Source organism: Corythoichthys intestinalis, chromosome 1 (genome assembly GCF_030265065.1).
Source record: "Corythoichthys intestinalis isolate RoL2023-P3 chromosome 1, ASM3026506v1, whole genome shotgun sequence".
Taxonomy (NCBI): Eukaryota; Metazoa; Chordata; class Actinopteri; order Syngnathiformes; family Syngnathidae; genus Corythoichthys; species Corythoichthys intestinalis.
Genome location: NC_080395.1, coordinates 4,683,476 through 4,701,181, shown reverse-complemented (window position 1 = coordinate 4,701,181; position 17,706 = coordinate 4,683,476). Strand labels below are relative to the sequence as shown.

At 41.0% G+C, this 17,706-nt stretch overlaps 1 protein-coding gene across 4 annotated transcripts in view; it reads right to left on the bottom strand.

Moving 5' to 3' along the window:
• LOC130920622 (uncharacterized) overlaps positions 1-17,706 on the bottom strand; it is a 70,857-nt gene that overhangs the window by 30,839 nt on the left and 22,312 nt on the right. For all 4 annotated transcript variants that reach the window (XM_057843971.1, XM_057843979.1, XM_057843988.1 and 1 more), the window contains exons 11-16: positions 14,456-14,721; positions 10,104-11,934; positions 4,336-4,506; positions 3,784-3,954; positions 3,256-3,426; positions 2,320-2,490 (exon numbers count right to left, since the gene is read on the bottom strand). In XM_057843971.1, coding sequence (XP_057699954.1) covers positions 2,320-2,490; positions 3,256-3,426; positions 3,784-3,954; positions 4,336-4,506; positions 10,104-11,934; positions 14,456-14,721 — 2,781 coding nt within the window. The remainder of the gene's footprint in view (positions 1-2,319; positions 2,491-3,255; positions 3,427-3,783; positions 3,955-4,335; positions 4,507-10,103; positions 11,935-14,455; positions 14,722-17,706) is intronic.

Here is a 17,706-nt window from a genome sequence, read left to right as displayed (position 1 = left end):
AAGCGTCCTCATTCAAAATCACTAACCCAGCATCCATTTAAAACTGCATCACAAAGATTTTTGGAACGAATGCCAGGCTGCTACTGCTAGCGGGAATGCTAAAGCTATTGTAAACACTAAATTAAACTAGGGGCTTGTGACGATTCAGAGTCGGGTTGTTTGGGAAAGCAGCCCAAGGCTGGTGGTAAACTCGCATCTAAGGCTAAACACCGGCACGACTGGAGACCGATAGTCGGCAAGTAGCCGTCTTTCGATGGAGCCAGCTGCTCTGGCCGGTCCGGCAGGCCGCCGCCGCCTCGCCATCGGCGGGGCGGGCAGAGCCCGGTTCCCCGGCTTCAGGACCTCCGGCGAACACCCCGGTTTCTCGAGCGTTCCCTCACGGCGTGTGAGCAGAGCCAGGCCCCGAATACGCCGCGGCAAACCGGCCGGTGCGGGCGGATTATCCGGTACGAACGTAGCCGCCGCCGAGACGAGACACGATTTTTTTTTTTTACCGAAATGACCCGAGAGCCAAAGCCCTGGATAAAAAAATAATGCAGTTTATACGACCACCATTCTTCATGAAAAACATGCCAATCCCATTTTCACCACTACATTTGGAAAAGTGATGTCCAGTAAGCAAGCTTATCATGACGGCACAGTGTTTAGATGATAATTTAAACATGGAGAAAACGAAGTCAGCCCGTCAATAATACATTCAGTATGTAAAATGACGAGCGGTCAGATGACTTTGTAATGCCGCCTTTATTTTCGGCTTAACAAAACTCAGGCACAAAACAACACGCACGGAGATGCGAGCTCCAACTGCATCCAAATAGTACTGCCGTTTATCAGTTTAGCTGCTGTAAAGCGAATGTGGCGACTCGTGAGTGCCGCAAATGTAAACAAAGCGCTGCAGAATGGGTACATGACATCTCGCTCTTTTGAGTTAATCATTTTCACAGTGTGCAACAAAGCATATAACATTAGCAATCACTTTTCAAATTAATTTAACTTATTTGTCTGCTCAATTACAGTCACAGTAGATAATCTAAACTTATTGGCACTTATTAACACTTATTAATTTAAATATGCACATTCCTGTTGTAATGAAATAACAATAATATTCTGTAGCCACAAATATTCAAAATCTTTTCTTCTTCCAAGTTTTTTTTAGGATTAAGTATAATAATGTATTGCTTAAAATAAGGCTGTTGAGATTATTTTCAGCTAGCTATTTTTCTTCCAAGAAATCTGAGAGAAATACACATGAAGTGCTGGCAGATAATTTCACTTATTTCCAATAGATTTACACTTAAAACTGACTAGTTTTAAGGAAGTGTGTTTTGCAGTGTATTAATGTTATGTTAGGAATGGCTTACTTTTAAAGGCATTTTTGTGCAACTTAGGTACTTACTCTGTAAGTAATTGTTGCCAAAAGTTTACCATTAAACAATGTCAGACAATGTCATTATTTAGATGTTGGAATTGACGACTTGTTCATATTTTATGTTGAAGAAAAAAAAAAAGCAATAAATTATATTTTTGCACAGTAATATTTTCTTTTGTTTAAAATTTTACATAAATCTTTTAATAGAATTATCGGCTTGACATTATCGGTTATCGGTAGGAATGAGGAGGAAATTATCGGTTATCGGTATCGGTTGAAAAATGTATTATCGTGCATCACTAATATATTGTTCAAAACATTATTTGAAAGCATTTTTTCTTGATTTAGGTGAAAAATGACCGACTGATTTTTGGCCTAATAAGAACAAGTGGTAATATTTACTAAAGGTAAATGTAAGAATCTGACACATTAATCTGTTAACTAGCCTTTAAAACTCAAAACAAGATAAAGAAAATTATTCTATTAGATTTCAGAAACATGAACAGATTAACACGTTATACTGTAAATTTGCAGTGTGTAGTCAATACAGATGTATTTTGCATTTATCATTTAGCCTATCAAATAATTCGATTCTTATTGGTGAGAAATGTAGCCCTGGCCGCCGTTCACACAGTCTGTTCTGTCTTATCATGTCCCGTCCCCAGCAAAAAGTGTACTGTACATGCAGGTTGTGTTGTTATATCATCCCTACCAATATTAATACCAAACCTACGCCCTTGGTTTTATCGATATGATGTATTCTATTGTCAATCACCAACAGGAACGCTCATGTGCTGGCTGTGACAGCCTTCATTTATTTTGGATGTTGTCAACAAGAACGTTTGTTTTGACTACACTGAGTGAATTGTTCTTTTTGCTAATAACAGCAGTGATTCCATCGATTACTGGACCGGAACCACAGAAGATAATGAACAGGAGGAGCTCCTTACTTAAGGAAATATAAGATGCAGTTTGGGCTGACCAGTCCTTTCGAGAGGATCTCCACACCTTCATCCAACAGAATGTTGCTGGACAGTTCCAGATGCTTCAGGTGGGACGGAGAACTGAGAAGGGAAGCCAGCGGGTGACAGCTGCCTTTCTCCAGGTCACAATAACTTAGACTGGAGAACACAGGCAGGAGGAAGACGTGAGCCAAACATAAAACCTGCAGACTCTAGTATGCTGCTTTGAATAATAATCATAGATTTTAATTCAAGATGACAAATATACTACAAAAGAGCAAATTACAAAACCCTGTGACAAATCTGAAAAAACTATCATCAACAGGAATGCTCATGTGCTGGCTGTGACGGTCTCAGGGCCCAGCCCATACGAAGACTATGCAGCTGCTTAGGGCCCCTGACCACTAGGGGGCCCCCTATCTGGCAATTGTTTAATTTCTATTCTGTTTAGTACAGTTTGCTTCATTTGACTTTTGTGAGTTTGCATACTTGATTACAAGCTTAAAAAAATAAAAGTTCTTCCTTAACTTCTTTCTTTCCTCTTTTAGAAAAAGATTTGGCGCTATCTACTGTAAGTACTGACAATCATTTGGGGTGAGAAGTTTGAAGTATGCAGTGCAACAAAATCTGATTAATATGCAAAATATGGACGTTTGGGTTGGATTGCATGTATGAGTTTCACAGTACACTGTGACAAAATGGTGGGCCAAAAATATGGGTTCCTTTGCATTATTTTGCTTAGGGCCCCCAAATGGCCTGGGTCGGCCCTGGACGGTCTTTATTAGTTTTGGATGTCGTCGACAAGGATGTTTTTTTCGTACGACCACATTGAGTTAATCGTTCTTTTTTTGCTAATAATAGCAGTGATTCTATTGATTGGTTGACCGGAACCACAGAAGATTATGAACAGGAGGAGCTCCTTACTCGAGGGATTCTAAGATGCAGTTTGGGCTGGCCAGTCCTTTCGAGAGGATCTCCACCCCTTCGTCCGACAGTTTGTTGCTGCTTAGGTCCAGATGCCGGAGGTTGGATGGAGAGCTGAGAACGGAAGCCAGCAGGTGACAGCTGCCTTTGTCCAGGCCACACTCTCTTAGACTGGAGAACACAGGCAGGAGGAAGACGTGAGCCAAACATACAACCTGCTGACTTTAGTATGCTGCTTTGAAAAATAATCATAGATTTTAATTCAAGATGACAAAAAAAGGCAAATTACAAAACCTGATTTATCGTCTTATCGATATGATGGATTGTATTTTCTAGTCATGATGTCACCAAGAGGAACGCTCATGTGCTGGCTGTGACAGTCTTGATTAGTTTTGGATGTCATCAAGAAGGATGTTTGTTTCGTTTGACCACATTGAGTGAATCGTTCTTTTTTGCTAATAATAGCAGTGATTCCATTGATTGGTCGACTGGAACCACAAAAGATTATGAACAGGAGGAGTTCCTTACTAGAGGGACTCTAAGATGCAGTTTGGGCTGGCCAGTCCTTTCGAGAGGATGTCCACACCTTCGTACGACAGATGGTTCCAGCTCAGGTTCAGATGCTTCAGGTTGGATGGAGAGCTGAGAACGGAAGCCAGCAGGTGACAGCTGCCTTTGGCCAGGCCACATTGGAATAGGCTGGAACACACAGACAGGAGGAAGACGTGAGCCAAACATAACGTCTGCTGACTTTAGTCCGCTCCCTTGAATAACAATAATAGATTTAAATTCAAGATGACAAATATACAAAAGAGCAAATTCAAAAGCCCTGTGACAAATCTGAAAAAAACTAATCGTCTTATCGATATGATGGATTGTATTTTCTAGTCATGATGTCACCAAGAGGAACGCTCATGTGCTGGCTGTGACAGTCTTTATTAGTTTTGGATGTCATCAAGAAGGATGTTTGTTTCGTTCGACCACATTGAGTGAATCGTTCTTTTTTGCTAAAAATAGCAGTGATTCTATCTATTGGTCGACGGGAACCACAGAAGATTATGAACAGGAGGAGCTCCTTACTCAAGGAACTCTAAGATGCAGTTTGGGCTGGCCAGTCCTTTCGAGAGGATCTCCACCCCTTCGTCTGACAGATCGTTCCTGGACAGGTCCAGATGCCTCAGGTTCGATGGAGAGCTGAGAACGGAAGCAAGCAGGTGACAGCTGCCTTTGTCCAGGTGACAGTCGCCTAGGCTGGAACACACAGACAGGAGGAAGACGTGAGCATAACATAAAACCTGCTGACTTTAGTATGCTGCTTTGATTAATAATCATAGATTTTATTTCCAGATGACAAATAAAAAAACAAAACCCAATGACAAATCTGAAAACGAATCCTTTTATCGATATTTTGCATTTTAAAGTGAGGACGTGAGCAACAGGGACGCTCATATGCTGGCTGTGATGCAGTCTTCATTTGTTTTGGATGTCGTCAACAAGGCTGTTCATCTCGTCCCACCGCGATGAATAAATCGTTCCTTTTGTTTGTTTTTTTTAAATTCAAGATTGACATTCGGAATTTCCTCGAATTTCGACGCATTCAAGATTCTGAATTTACAAGTGTTTCAGGATGAACTTCAGGTCAACATTTTCTTTGCCGCCATATACATTGAAATTAGGGCTGCCCAGCAATGAAAAATGTTCATCTCGATGAGCAGCGTGAAATCCTCGCGATGAATCACACAAAACCATCATCAAATCAAAAGAAAGCAAGAGACCCGAATATAAAGAGGCCTCTCGAAATGACTTTTTCCTCTCGTCCAAACAGCCGCGAGTCAATTTCGGCACCAGTGCCAACCACTTCCGGTTTCCTAACTCATTCACTCCCAGCCGTTTTTCAGAAGACATCGCCTTCTGTTCATTTGCGATGATTTTGGCGGACTTGTCAAGCACTACAGAATATCGTGTTTGGTGGCTACACAAACTTTTTTTTTTTTTTTTTTTTTTAACCCTTTTCCGTTCTACAGCAATGAGCAGTTGAAGATCAGGAATAAATCCTTTTTCTATACGCCTTTGGTAGCGTTCTGGAGATTCTGTTCAGTTACAAACGGTTGAAAGTATAGATGCATGATAATATCGGTTACCGATAAATATCGGCCGATAATGGCAATTATGACGTCACTCAGATAATACAGATAAAAGTAATCCAATCAATAATGGAATCCGATAATTAGATACTTGATTTGGCCTCCAATTGTGCGCAATCGAAGCAGTTTTGTCCAATTCTGCACCGCCGCCTCCTCAACCCCTCCTCCCTCGGAAGCCCCTGATGCATGAGTGACGCGACATGGTTGAGGTAGTTGGATGTCGTGGCGGCTCTGTCACCAGCGTAGGTTGATTTTTCTGTGTGTGAAACAAACGGCGCTCTCGCCATCTGCAAAAACATGCACTGCAAAAGTTCCACGAGGCGGAAAGAAAGCATCCTCATGCAACACCACTAACCTGATAAGACAAATAAAGCTGCATCACAAAGATATTAGGAACGAATACGAGGCTGCTGCTAGCGCGAAGGCTAAAGCGAACATAAACATAAACTAAGCTAAGTTACGGGGCTTGTGACGATCGAGAGACTCTTTTGGCAGCTCGGTCTCGGGCAGCCCCGCCCCACTCATCTCCGGTTCAACTCATTAAGCACCACAGACAGACTGAGGCCTGGCGCGGGTGCTCATTTGCGGGCCGGACGGACCGAAGAGCACAGGCGGGAGGAGGTGCCAGGCTCGGTTGGACGAGAGACGTTTTTCTTTTTACTGAAGTGACCCGAGAGCCAAGCCCCGGATGAAAAAATGATGCAGTTTATACTGTACGTCCACCATTCTTCGTGAAACGCATGCCGATCACATCAGTTTCATCACAGACATTTGGACACGTGACGTCAGTCAAGTAAGCATGTTATTCCGGCACAGTGGTTAGATGATCATTTCAACATGCACCAAACCACACTCACAAGAAGTCAATCAGTCAGTGATGCATTCAGTATGCTATAAATTTACGACTAGGCATGTGCCGGTATGAGATCTTGACGGTACCATAACCTTGGGCAAAAATACCGCGGTTTTACGGTATCATGGTATTGCAATTATAGCTCCAAAGTGTGTCATTTTGAGATGTATGGGTTAAAAAAAAAAAAAAAAATCTGGGATTTTTTTTTTTTTTTCAGAACATATTTGCAAATTGTTACATGAATATAATGTTAAAATAAATAAATAGATAACATATTTTAAATAAAATTAAAATGAATAGAACTTATAGACTATCCACAGGCACAGCTGTGTTTGCTCAAGATTTGAGCAAGAACAAAAATAATTGTTATTAAAAAAAAAAATTAAAAAAAACACCTCTAAATAAAATAAAAAAATATTTACTGCACAACTTTTTTTGTTTTTTTTTGGGATGGGGCAAAAAGCTCAAAGTTTCGCCATTTTCAGCCATTGTGTCAACTCTAGTCTACATGTCATGCCTTTGTGTTAAAAAGACACAAAGTTAATAAGTTAAAATATAAATATTGTTGTGTAACGGTTTCATCTCAAAAAAACATTGGGAGTGAGACCTGTCCTTTTCCAGCGAACGTGCATTTTTGGTTAGGGCAAGATCATCTGTCGCAATCAGCGATCTTTGACGCTGTCATATCTGTATGCCTTCTCAATTCTTTTTTCATTCCAGCATCTGATTCAGCTGGAGGGCGGGGCCGTGGCAGCACACCTGTGGCGCATTAGGGGCGCTCATTATTTAAGGACTCCTGTCACTGTCTGCGAGTGTCGGACTATTGCTTGTTTGCGTGTTCTTGCCTTGCTTACCGCTGTGTGTGCATCATCCTTCGAGCTTCCCGACGTTTCTACGGTCGTGTCCTGGTTTGATCATTTTACTTTTATGCCCTTGTGGACGTTGTAGTTAGATTTTTGTACTCTGTTATATTCGCGTCTTATAGCGTGCTCTCTTAGTTGTACTTTGTTATAGTGATGGGTCCGTGAGACCTCATGAAGCGTGTCGAAACAGTGACACACTGTGTTGAGACAGTGTGGATACTGTGTCATTGAATACTGACACCTGCTGGACATAAAAATCCCTACAGGCAACCCACTTGACAGACTGACACTGAATTGATGACATGGCATGTAAAATCAAATCATTTAAGTCTTTGCATTCATATTGCATCATTCCATATCTTTAAATTATGTGAACATATATTATAATGTGAAAATGTACGTAATAATGAATGGTGAATGAGGAGTGCCTGTGGATTTTCTGTTTTGATAAAATTTTATTCAAAAACTTTTTTAAATGTTTAAAATTTAGTTGGTTACTTTTCTTTTTTTAAACAATCCTGCTGTGGACAACACACTCGCATGGAACCAACGATGCCAGCATGCACAAGAATTTCCAGTTGAAAGAGGTTTGGATAAGATGGCCATTGGCTCCTCCAGTATTGAAGAAAATCTGCATTGCGTGCCATGTTCGGCTCGGCCGTGCATCGTTGCACTTTTGCAATTTCATCTACAGTTGCATTGCCTCCTTGACTCCCCACTTCATCATCTAAGTGCTACCATGGCCCATCAGAAAGAAATTGAAGCGGACAAAAAATAAATTTTATTAATCAATATAAATTAAAATGATAAATTATATAAATATTTATATATATTTATATAAATTATAGCTTAATTACAGATTTCTAAAAAGTGACCGTGGGAAAGTAAAGGAATGGCTATACCTTTATTTTGGGATTATCAGAAACTTCATTCTCGTGCTTGGCCCAATAAGTCTTCAGCATTGAGGAGGTGGGAACTGTTTGTATATGACAGGTTAGTCATATACAAAGTACAAATGCGACATTACGCCTGCAAAAAAATAACTTTAATAGTAAAATCGAAAGATGTAGAAACGCGCCGCGATCTGTTCAACGCGTTCTGACCAGGACTCGAAACCACGCACACGACACGTCGGGGATAAACGGCGTTTGCTCTGACCGCTAAGCTAACACAACTGCCCGCACGTATTTACTGCAAACAACGGACCCGCATGCACCCGTCACACTAATAAACTAAGATTTACCTTAAAATTAATTGTATTTTGAATGGAAGATGACAAGTGCGTTTTCCCTGTCTTACCTCCATTTCCACAGCATGTAGACAACGAGGAAGTAACTGAGAAGTGGATTGTTTCAGCAGCTCCATCCCGTTGACAGACGTGCTTCCTTTTGAACCGGTTTGCCGCGTCGTGACTGTGTCGACACAGTTCAATGAGTTCATGGATCGGTCACGTGATTTTCTTGTAGCGATACGCTCGCCGACGCAGGGGTTGCTCCATGAGCTTTGCGCGCGCGCCGGCGCACTGCTATCACTGGACCCATCACTACTTTGTTATACTTGCGTTTTAGGCGTGCTCCCTTAGTTGTACTTTGTTATACTCGCAATTTTGGCGTGCTCCCTTTGTTGTAAATACAAACATTCACTATTTGTTTTTTGGTCTGCGATTTGGATCCGCATCAACGGCTTGCCGTTCACAACAGACGCTATTCTTTTTCCCTTCATTCAAGCTTGTTTCCCAGTGGCCATGAGATTTACAACCTTGACGAAGTTGCTCTCCCAAATAAGACTAGGCTAACATTTTCTACGTTATGACGGAAAATTTTTGTGGTTTTGAAACCGTGACAGTTTCATACCACGGTAAACCTTGAAACCAGTAATCGGCACATGTCTATTTATGACGTCTTCATCAGATCATTTTTCTTAAATCTAGACAAATAATTTTTTTCTCCATCTTTTGAGTGTTAAAGACGAGTTAACAGATGAATGCGCCAGATTATTCCACTTACTTGAAGCTAATATTACTATTTGTTCTTATTAAGCCCGTACATCTAAAAACTTTTTTCACCAAAATCAAGAAAAAAAATGCTTTCCAATAATGTTTGAACCATACCTATTCTTGAATAAAGAACATCTCTGACAAACATGTTTTTTAGGATTAAATATATTCATGTATTGCTTAAAATAAGGCTGTTCAGCTTGTTTTCAGCTAGCTAATTTTCTTATTTCAAGAAATATAAGTGAGTGAAATGTACTTGAAGCGCTGGCAGATAGTTTCTCTTATTTCCAATAGATTTATACTGAAAACATGGGAATTTAACTGGTTTTAAGGAGGTGTGCTTTTGCAGTGTCGTAATGTTATAGATGCATGTTAGGAATGGCTTACTTTTAAAGGCATTTTTGTGCAACATAGGTATCTACTCTAAGTAATTGTTGCCAAAAGTTTACCATTACACAATGTCAGACAATCTGTCATGATTTAGATGTTGGAATTTACTACTTGTTCACATTTGATGTTGAAAAAACGAGCAAAAAAATTCTATTTTTACACAGTAATATTTGCTCTTGTGTATACTTTACAATTTTACATATAACGTTTAATGGAATTAATGGCTTGACATTATCGATCATCGGCTGGGACGAGGAGGAAATTGTCGGTTATCGGTTGAAAAATGTATTATCGTGCATCATTAGTTTAAAAGACCGGAAGGATTTTTTTCTATAAGTCTTTGGTAGCAAACCTAAGTGCTCCCAAAAAATGTAAAAACACGTCTTTGGGAGTGAATGCGCTCATTTCCTTTTTTTCAGATTTGTTGTTGGGTTCTGTAATATGCAATTGTTTTCAGATTCTTTTTCTTTTTGCCTGTTTTGTGATTTGCAGTTGTTTTGTTTTGTTGAGTCATCATGTTTTGTGACTTGTTGCACTTGTTTTTGGATTTGCCATTGTGCTTTTGGATCTTTCCCACTTCAAAAAGACTTTAAACCACGCACATTGATTCTTGAGAAGCCTTGACCACCACCAACAGCTTCTGGAGCCCCATAGGCGATGGGGCGTAGAGAGACAGCTTAAAGGACTTTATGGTTTTGTTGTCTGTCAGTAAAAAGAAGGCCAAGGCTGACCACATGTCATTTGGCATGTCGTTCCAGTTAATATCGTCCAAACGATTTTTCTTATGAAACTGCTTCAGCAGAGAGTCGTCCTTCAGCTCCTTTAAGCAGTAGAACAAGTTGATGTTCTTCTCTGGAGTGTTTTGTTTTATCCGCTCCTTGATCAACTTGACAGTCTTTGACTTGGTTTGCCCGCGGCCCTGAGGAGCTTTCAGCAGTTCCCCCAATAGTTCCTGGTTGCACGGCAAGGAAAGGCCGATGAGGAAGCGGAGGAACAGGTCCAGGTGTCCTTTACTCTCCGAAGCTTTCTTGAGAGCTGACTTGTGGACGTCGGTGATTGTTGTCTGTGTCAAATAACTATTTCCCAGTGACAATCCTGAATCATTCAGTACGTTCTTGTTGTTGTGGAAGAGGCTCATCATCACGTACAGTGCAGCCAGATACTCTTGGATGGTCAGATGAATGAACTGAAACGTCTTCTGTTTGCTTCTACTGAGCGGAGGGACCTCCTGAAAGACCTCAGTGAATATTCCAGAGTGTTTTGCAGCTTGGCCGTAATCAAAACCGCTGTCCGCCAGGTCCTTCTCGTAGAAGACCTGACAGTTATTCATGGTGTGGTCAAAGGCCAGTTTGGCGAGCGCTTTCACGTAAGGGATATGCTCCGTTGTATTTCTCTCCTTGGAGTTTTCCAGTAGGTAACCTAAAAATGCTGAGTACAAATCAGTCAGCGTTGTGGGAAGCTCTCCCTTCCCTTTGTCCAAATGATCCTGAAGGACTGTGGCGGTGAGCCAGCAGAAGATTGGAATGTGGCACATGATGAAGATAGTGCGTGATTTCTGAATGTGCTCAATGACGCGCTCCTCATATGGGAACCTTTTACTGAAATACTCCAGCCTCCGGGAATCGCTGAATCCTCTCACCACTGTTCTGCTGTCGATGAGGTCGGCGCGGATATCGCGGGCCGTCGCGGGCCGCGTGGTGATCCAAACCCGGGAGCAAGGAAGCAGGTTCCTCTTGATGAGGTGCCCCAGGAGCACCTCCAGCGGGTAGGGTTTTTTCACATCTATGTCTACTTTCATCTGATTTTTCAAGTCCATTTTAAAGTTGCACTCGTCCAGTCCGTCCAAGACAAACAAGATCTTGATCCCGCTGCTTTCGTAGTCCTGCTTCCCGGACATCTGCAGTTCGGCAAATATATTGTTCAGTGTCTCCTCGCTCATGTGCCTACTCTCGTAAACGTAGCGTCGGATCAGCTCGGCCAGCGTAAAACTTTTCCCTTTGTCCGTGTTCAACTCACGGAATGTGAAGGGAAATATGAAGTGCACGTCCTGGTTGGCATTCCCGCTGGCCCAGTCACACACAAATTTTTGAACTAGGAAGGTTTTTCCGATGCCCGCGAAGCCGACGGTGAGGAGCGTGCGTATCGGTCGCGGCTTCCCGTCAGGGCTTTTGAAGATGTCGCAGGACAGGATAGACTCCTTGGCGGCGGCGGCGGCACGCGTTTCCATCTGAAGGACCTCGTGCCAATCGTTGGGCGTGACGTCGGCCCCGTAGGTGATGTCCACCTCGGTGTAGACCTCCGCCAGAGGCTGCTGCTGCTTCCAGGGCTCGGTATTGCCCTCGGGAACAAAGCTGTATAAACTCCGCAGGTTGTCCTGCAGGTCTGCCTTCAATCTGGTAATCTGATCATCATCATGGACGGAGAAGACGGCACCTGCAATAAAGCAGCTGTGACCCATTATGGACAAAAAAACAACAACCTTGCGACCAACCCTCGGGAACACAGCCACCAGAGACTTGAGTAGGGAAACGCTACGCGCAGAAAGACAAGAAGCCTTTTTGATGAAAGGTCTTCATCATCTAATACAGGGTCCCCCCAGGATTGATAAATCTAAATTCAAGACTTTTAAGACCTTTTTTAATGCCATTTCAACTGAAAATTAATACTTTTCTCGCACCTATTATTTAGATCATATTGAATCATATTAAATAAATAAAGCACTGAACATCAAATTTAACCTCAATTACTAAGTGTGTTTGACAAAAGAATGCACATATATTGAAGATACAATTAAAACATATTTAAAGTAACATAAAGTCAGATTTTTTTTAAGACGCACACACGCACGCAATAATTATGGACAAAAAGAGGAGGAGGACAGGACTCAGACCAGCCATCTTCTGTAACAGGCTAGCCACTAGTGCACCTGCCAAGACCCCAGTGAACATGGCTAACTCTCGAGTTACAACGGCTAAATTCACATTCATTCGAAAAGCAAACCGAAATGTTTTAGCAGGTCCACTGCCTTCGCATGACCCATAAACTGCAACCTAAAGTATCTGGATGTAACTTGAGCCCCTTTCACATACTCCAAAACAATGGGAATATTGCGTGCAGCAGTTGTGTGTGAAAAAAATTTCCCGTGTCGACTGACATGGGAAGCAGTGTGCGTGAAAGCAGGCGTTAAATTCCCGGGTCACAGCAGATGGCTGATAACTTAAATATCATAGCGGCGGCCGATGTAACTTCCTCCCTCTTCGCAGTAAGAGGAAAAGCGGTAAACAAACAAAGCAATTATAAACATAGCAAGCTGGAAACAGCTAAATTAAACTGAAAACATGACCAAAATTAAAATGTCAATTATTACGTGAAATTAATTTGGGCCGGGCCAGGGTTCGTTCTCGCTAACTTTTTGAAATAACTATATTTTAACGATGTATGAATGATAAACTAAGGAATACTTGTTATAAAATAAATAATTTGGATAAAAAAAGAAGGCACTGTATGGTCATTGCAGAGCCAGAGCGGGCCTATACACCCTTTTTAATCTTCCCCTCTCCGAGTCCGCAAAACCGCATCGGTTTATTTAACAAACTTTTCCAGCGTTATTTCGTTGTGGAAATTAATTTATAATGATCGTAAAAATATGTAGTCTATTTAAACATTAAGAAAGTGTGCGTTTTTTTCTGCCAACTGAGAATTCGTTATGAAAACCAGGCTTTTATGCAGACATCGTCACAAATGTTATCACACGACACGCGAGTCGGGTTTTAATACCCGCGGACCAGTTCGGGTCGGGCTGGACTTTTTAGGCCCGATTTAACCTCTATCTTAAAGTCTTGATGAGCTTAAATTGGCTGAGTTACGAAGTCGGGAATGCTCCCTCCGGAAAAAAAACACGATTTGAGCAACATTATGTCTAACAAAACTTTCCAGCGTTATTTCATTGTGTAAATGCATTTGTAATTGTCATAAAAATATGTAGACTATTTAAACATTAAGAAAATGTGCGGGTTTTTTTCTGCCAACTGAAAATTCGTTACAAAAGACAGTTAAGACATCGGGAACACTCCCTTTGGAACAAAACGCAATATGACCAACATTGTGAGAGCCGATGCCGACCAAAAATGACGTAATATCCGAAACAGATCACCAATGGACTCATTTGAAGTATATGAATGGTGGTCTGTTTTGGTGATCAGAATCCACAATACTTCTGCCTGCAGGGTTTTCGTTCCAACGACAAACGGACGCATTCCCGATGCAGAGGTGGATGGATTCTCCGTTTAGCCGGTTGCGGTGGTTTGGCACGCACGAGTTGCATTTCGATTTGTAGTGCAGTGCATCGTAAAAATTCTATGCGTCATCTTCGTTATGGATTTTTTAAAAAAAAACAAAAAAAAAAACTTTGCCACGGATATAATTTAGGTCGCACTGAGATGTTCTTGAAAATTAAAACCACGGTGAAAAAATTCCAGACTTACAACAGCTAATTTAATACTTTTATTACCTTAAATAATGGAAAACTAAATTCAATGCTTTTTTTAATACTTTTAATAACCCGCGGGTACCCTGTAATAGTCCACATGGATTTTGTGAAATAGTAGTGCTGTTAATATTACTTTTAAAAAGTATTTAATTAGTTACAAATTACTTCTCCCCAAAAAATTATTAAAAAGTTATTAGTAACACTGGATATGAGACCTTCAGAAATGAAAGAAATAAAGTGTACTTTCTGATTTACAAGACAAACGGGCTCTCCAAATACTTTCAACTTTGGGGACTCCTCAGGGAGTATTTCACAATGGTGGTTCAACCAAATCAACGCAACCTGAGTTTCATGCAGACTGAATCAGGGTTTCAGGACAACTACCTTTTCCTCGTCTCACGGTTGACTTCCACAGTTTTTAAGTCACTGGCGTCCAAAACTCCAGAAGCTACTTTGGGGACTAACCTGTTATTTCCAGCATGTCGTTGAGCAGCATCTCAGCCAAGTTGAGGTTACCCATCTTCTCCAGAATTTTGACGGTCTGCTTGAGAGCGTTCTTGCCGTGCTTCTTCATCAGCTCGTCAGCAATGACCACCCGGTCGGCATGTTCACGTACCCTTTGAGGCAGGTCCGAAAAGAACTTGAATTCCTCGAAGTCGTCCTCCCTCAGCTCCATCAGCGTTTGCAACAGCAGCTCCTTCCACTCCTTCCGCTCGCTGTCCAGAGTCATCCTTCATACAAGTGTTGTTTTTGTCAACGATGACGATAACAAAAATATTTCGTCAACAAACAATGTTTTTCATGACAATGACGTCATGATGACACGCTGAAACGTGTCAAATTGTATAAAAACGAAAACATTAAGAGGGGTTTTAATAATAATATATAATAATAATGTTTATCTTTAAAGATATCTTTTAAGTCTTTGTATGTGAATCCCTTTAAGTAAAAAACTAAATAGTGAGTACTTTATCCACCACTGCCTTTTGGAACTCCCTTGTTAGTTTGTTTACCACAGTTGTGGCTCAAAGTGACTTGTTTTAATATACAAAATACCCAACAATATATTTAAAGACAAAATACACCAGAGTCATATACCAAAATATACCCGAGTGGGTAGTAACGCGTTACATGTACTGTTACATTTACTTGAGTAACTTTTTGAGAAATATTTACTTCTAAGAGTAGTTTTATTAAGTTTTACATTTTTAATTTGTGAAGAAAAAATGTTACTCTTACCTTGCTAATTTGGACTACACAAGAGTCGTTACATTTTTCCTCTTTAGTCTACATATTAGATTTTATTATGGTCGTGTAATGTGTTATTGTACAGTATTATTATAACAATGGTTGATATAGATAACTTTGTGCTCAGAAAAAACACCATTGTTAAAAAAAAAAAAAAAAAAAAAAAAAAAAAAAAAAAAGAACCAAACAAAAATAAGCAGTTACTCAAAATGTTACTCTTACTTAAGTACTCTTTTCACCAAATACTTTTTTACTTGTACTTGAGTACATTTTTGGGATGACTACATTTACTCTTACCTGAGTATTATTATTTTGAAGTAACACTACTCTTACTTGAGGAATATTTTTGGCTACTCTACCCTGAGTTAACTTGGGTTCGGTTCAGACCGCAAGTCTTAGGCTACGTTCATACTAAAGGTCTTAATGCACGAATCCGATTTTTTCGTGTTTTTCCCGACTCAAGTGAGGCATTATCTTGATGGTCTGAACGGGACAAGTCGCATAGAAGTGGACCATTTCAAATCCGATCTGGGTCACTTTTGTATGTGGTTTAAATCCGATCTGAACGGGTAAGTCTCCCAAATCCTCAAAGAGCGAGAGAGACGGCGTGCTACGGTAGCGGTGCAGCTGCGCGTTAGCGCCTAGCTTGCCTTGAACACGTGATCGATCCATATAAACTTTGAATACAAGCCGATATGGGGATTATTTAGGTCTGTTATTTGTGATGCAATAACGTCACAGAGCGAAAGCGGCAGGCAGGACGGCAGCGATGTGTGGATTGTCTCGCCCTATGTTCGTATATTTGTATTTGTTGTTAATAAAGTTGAGAAGAAGAAAAAAAAGACAGCAGCGATGTAACTGTGCATTAGCTTCTAGCTTGAACTCTGCTTTTAAGCACGAAGAGGGCTGACCAGTCATAAAAAAAATAAAATGAAGAAAAGGATAAGCCTGACAATTTAGGACTTTCATTCTGTGCACCGAATGAGCAATATTTCATGATTGCTGACATGGCCGAGTTGGAGCAAACTGACGCACCCACTTGATTTCACGCACACACGTCAAGTGCGTTCTATCAGTCCATATAAACTTTCAATATAAGACTAAACGGATTATTAATTTCTGTTATTTGTGTCCTATTTTTAGAAATCAAAATATGATCACCCTGGAATGACATACAGCTAGCATGTGTAATTTGTTTTGATGCTTCTGCGCATGCGGGTCACTTTGCTGAGCGCATCTCGGACCGCCAATTAGTGCGCATGCGTGATACTTGAACGGGCTCAATAGACAAACGCAGTCTGAACGGGCACGCCAAAAAATCAGACCGACAAAAAATTGGATTTGTGCATTAAGACCTGCACTAAGAAGCTAGCCTTAAAGCACGAATCCGATTTTTTCGTGTTTTTCCCACTCGAGCGAGGCTTGAGGGTCTGAACGGGACTGGTCGCATTGAAGTGGACAATTTCACACCCGAGCTGCGTCACTTTCGTATGTGGTTTAATTATGATCTGGGCCACATTTTACCAGAATGTGCCTGCGATCTCAACTGTCAAGTCTCCCAAATCGGAATTCATGGAGCAATCACGTCAACAAAGACCGAGAGCAGCAGGCAAGACGGCAGCGAGGTAGCGGTGCGTTAGCGCCTAGCTCGAACTTGGCTTTTACTACGCAGGAGGTGGGCTTGACCACAGTCTTTAAAAATACAATGAAAAAAGATAACCCTCAAAATGTTCGGTTTCTAACTGTGCGCCAAATCAGCAATATTTCAGTATTGCTTACATGGCCGAGTCAGGGCAAACTGACCCACACACATAAGGCTTATGTGTGTGCGTGCATGCTTCTATCCATCCATGTAAAGAGGAATAATTAATGTCTTATTTGTGTCCACTTCTTAGAAATCAAAATATGATCATCTTGGAATGACGTACAGCCAGCATGTGTAGTCACTTGTTTTGATGTTGTTGCACAGTTTGCTCAGCGCCTGTCGGACTGCGAATTAGTGCACATGCGTAATACTTGAACAGGCTCAATAATTGAAGGCAGTCTGAACAGGCACGCCAAACAAAAAGATATGACAAAAAAATAAGAATTGTGCATTAAGACCCGTGGTTTGAACATAGCAACAAGGAAATCCATTCCAAGCGGCGCCAGTGAGGCGTACACAGCTTCTACATACCACAATAAGTTTTGGAACCTGCTTAAGGAACCATGTCTTTCAAAAAAAAGATGTCAATATTCTTCAAAGTCCGCACATTTGCTTGTAAACAAAGGCAGAAAATTACGCCTTGGGCAAAGTATAAGTGGGTATTTCATGGCAAAAGTTTTGGTGCTGTGATAATTCACACGGTAAGCTGACCAAAGGAGCAACCTATGAACAAACTTTGGAGCAAACAAACTAGCGACTATTTTTGTTTCAATTTCATAGAAAACCTACACTTCCTTGTCATCTCCTCATCTCCTCTCGTCCG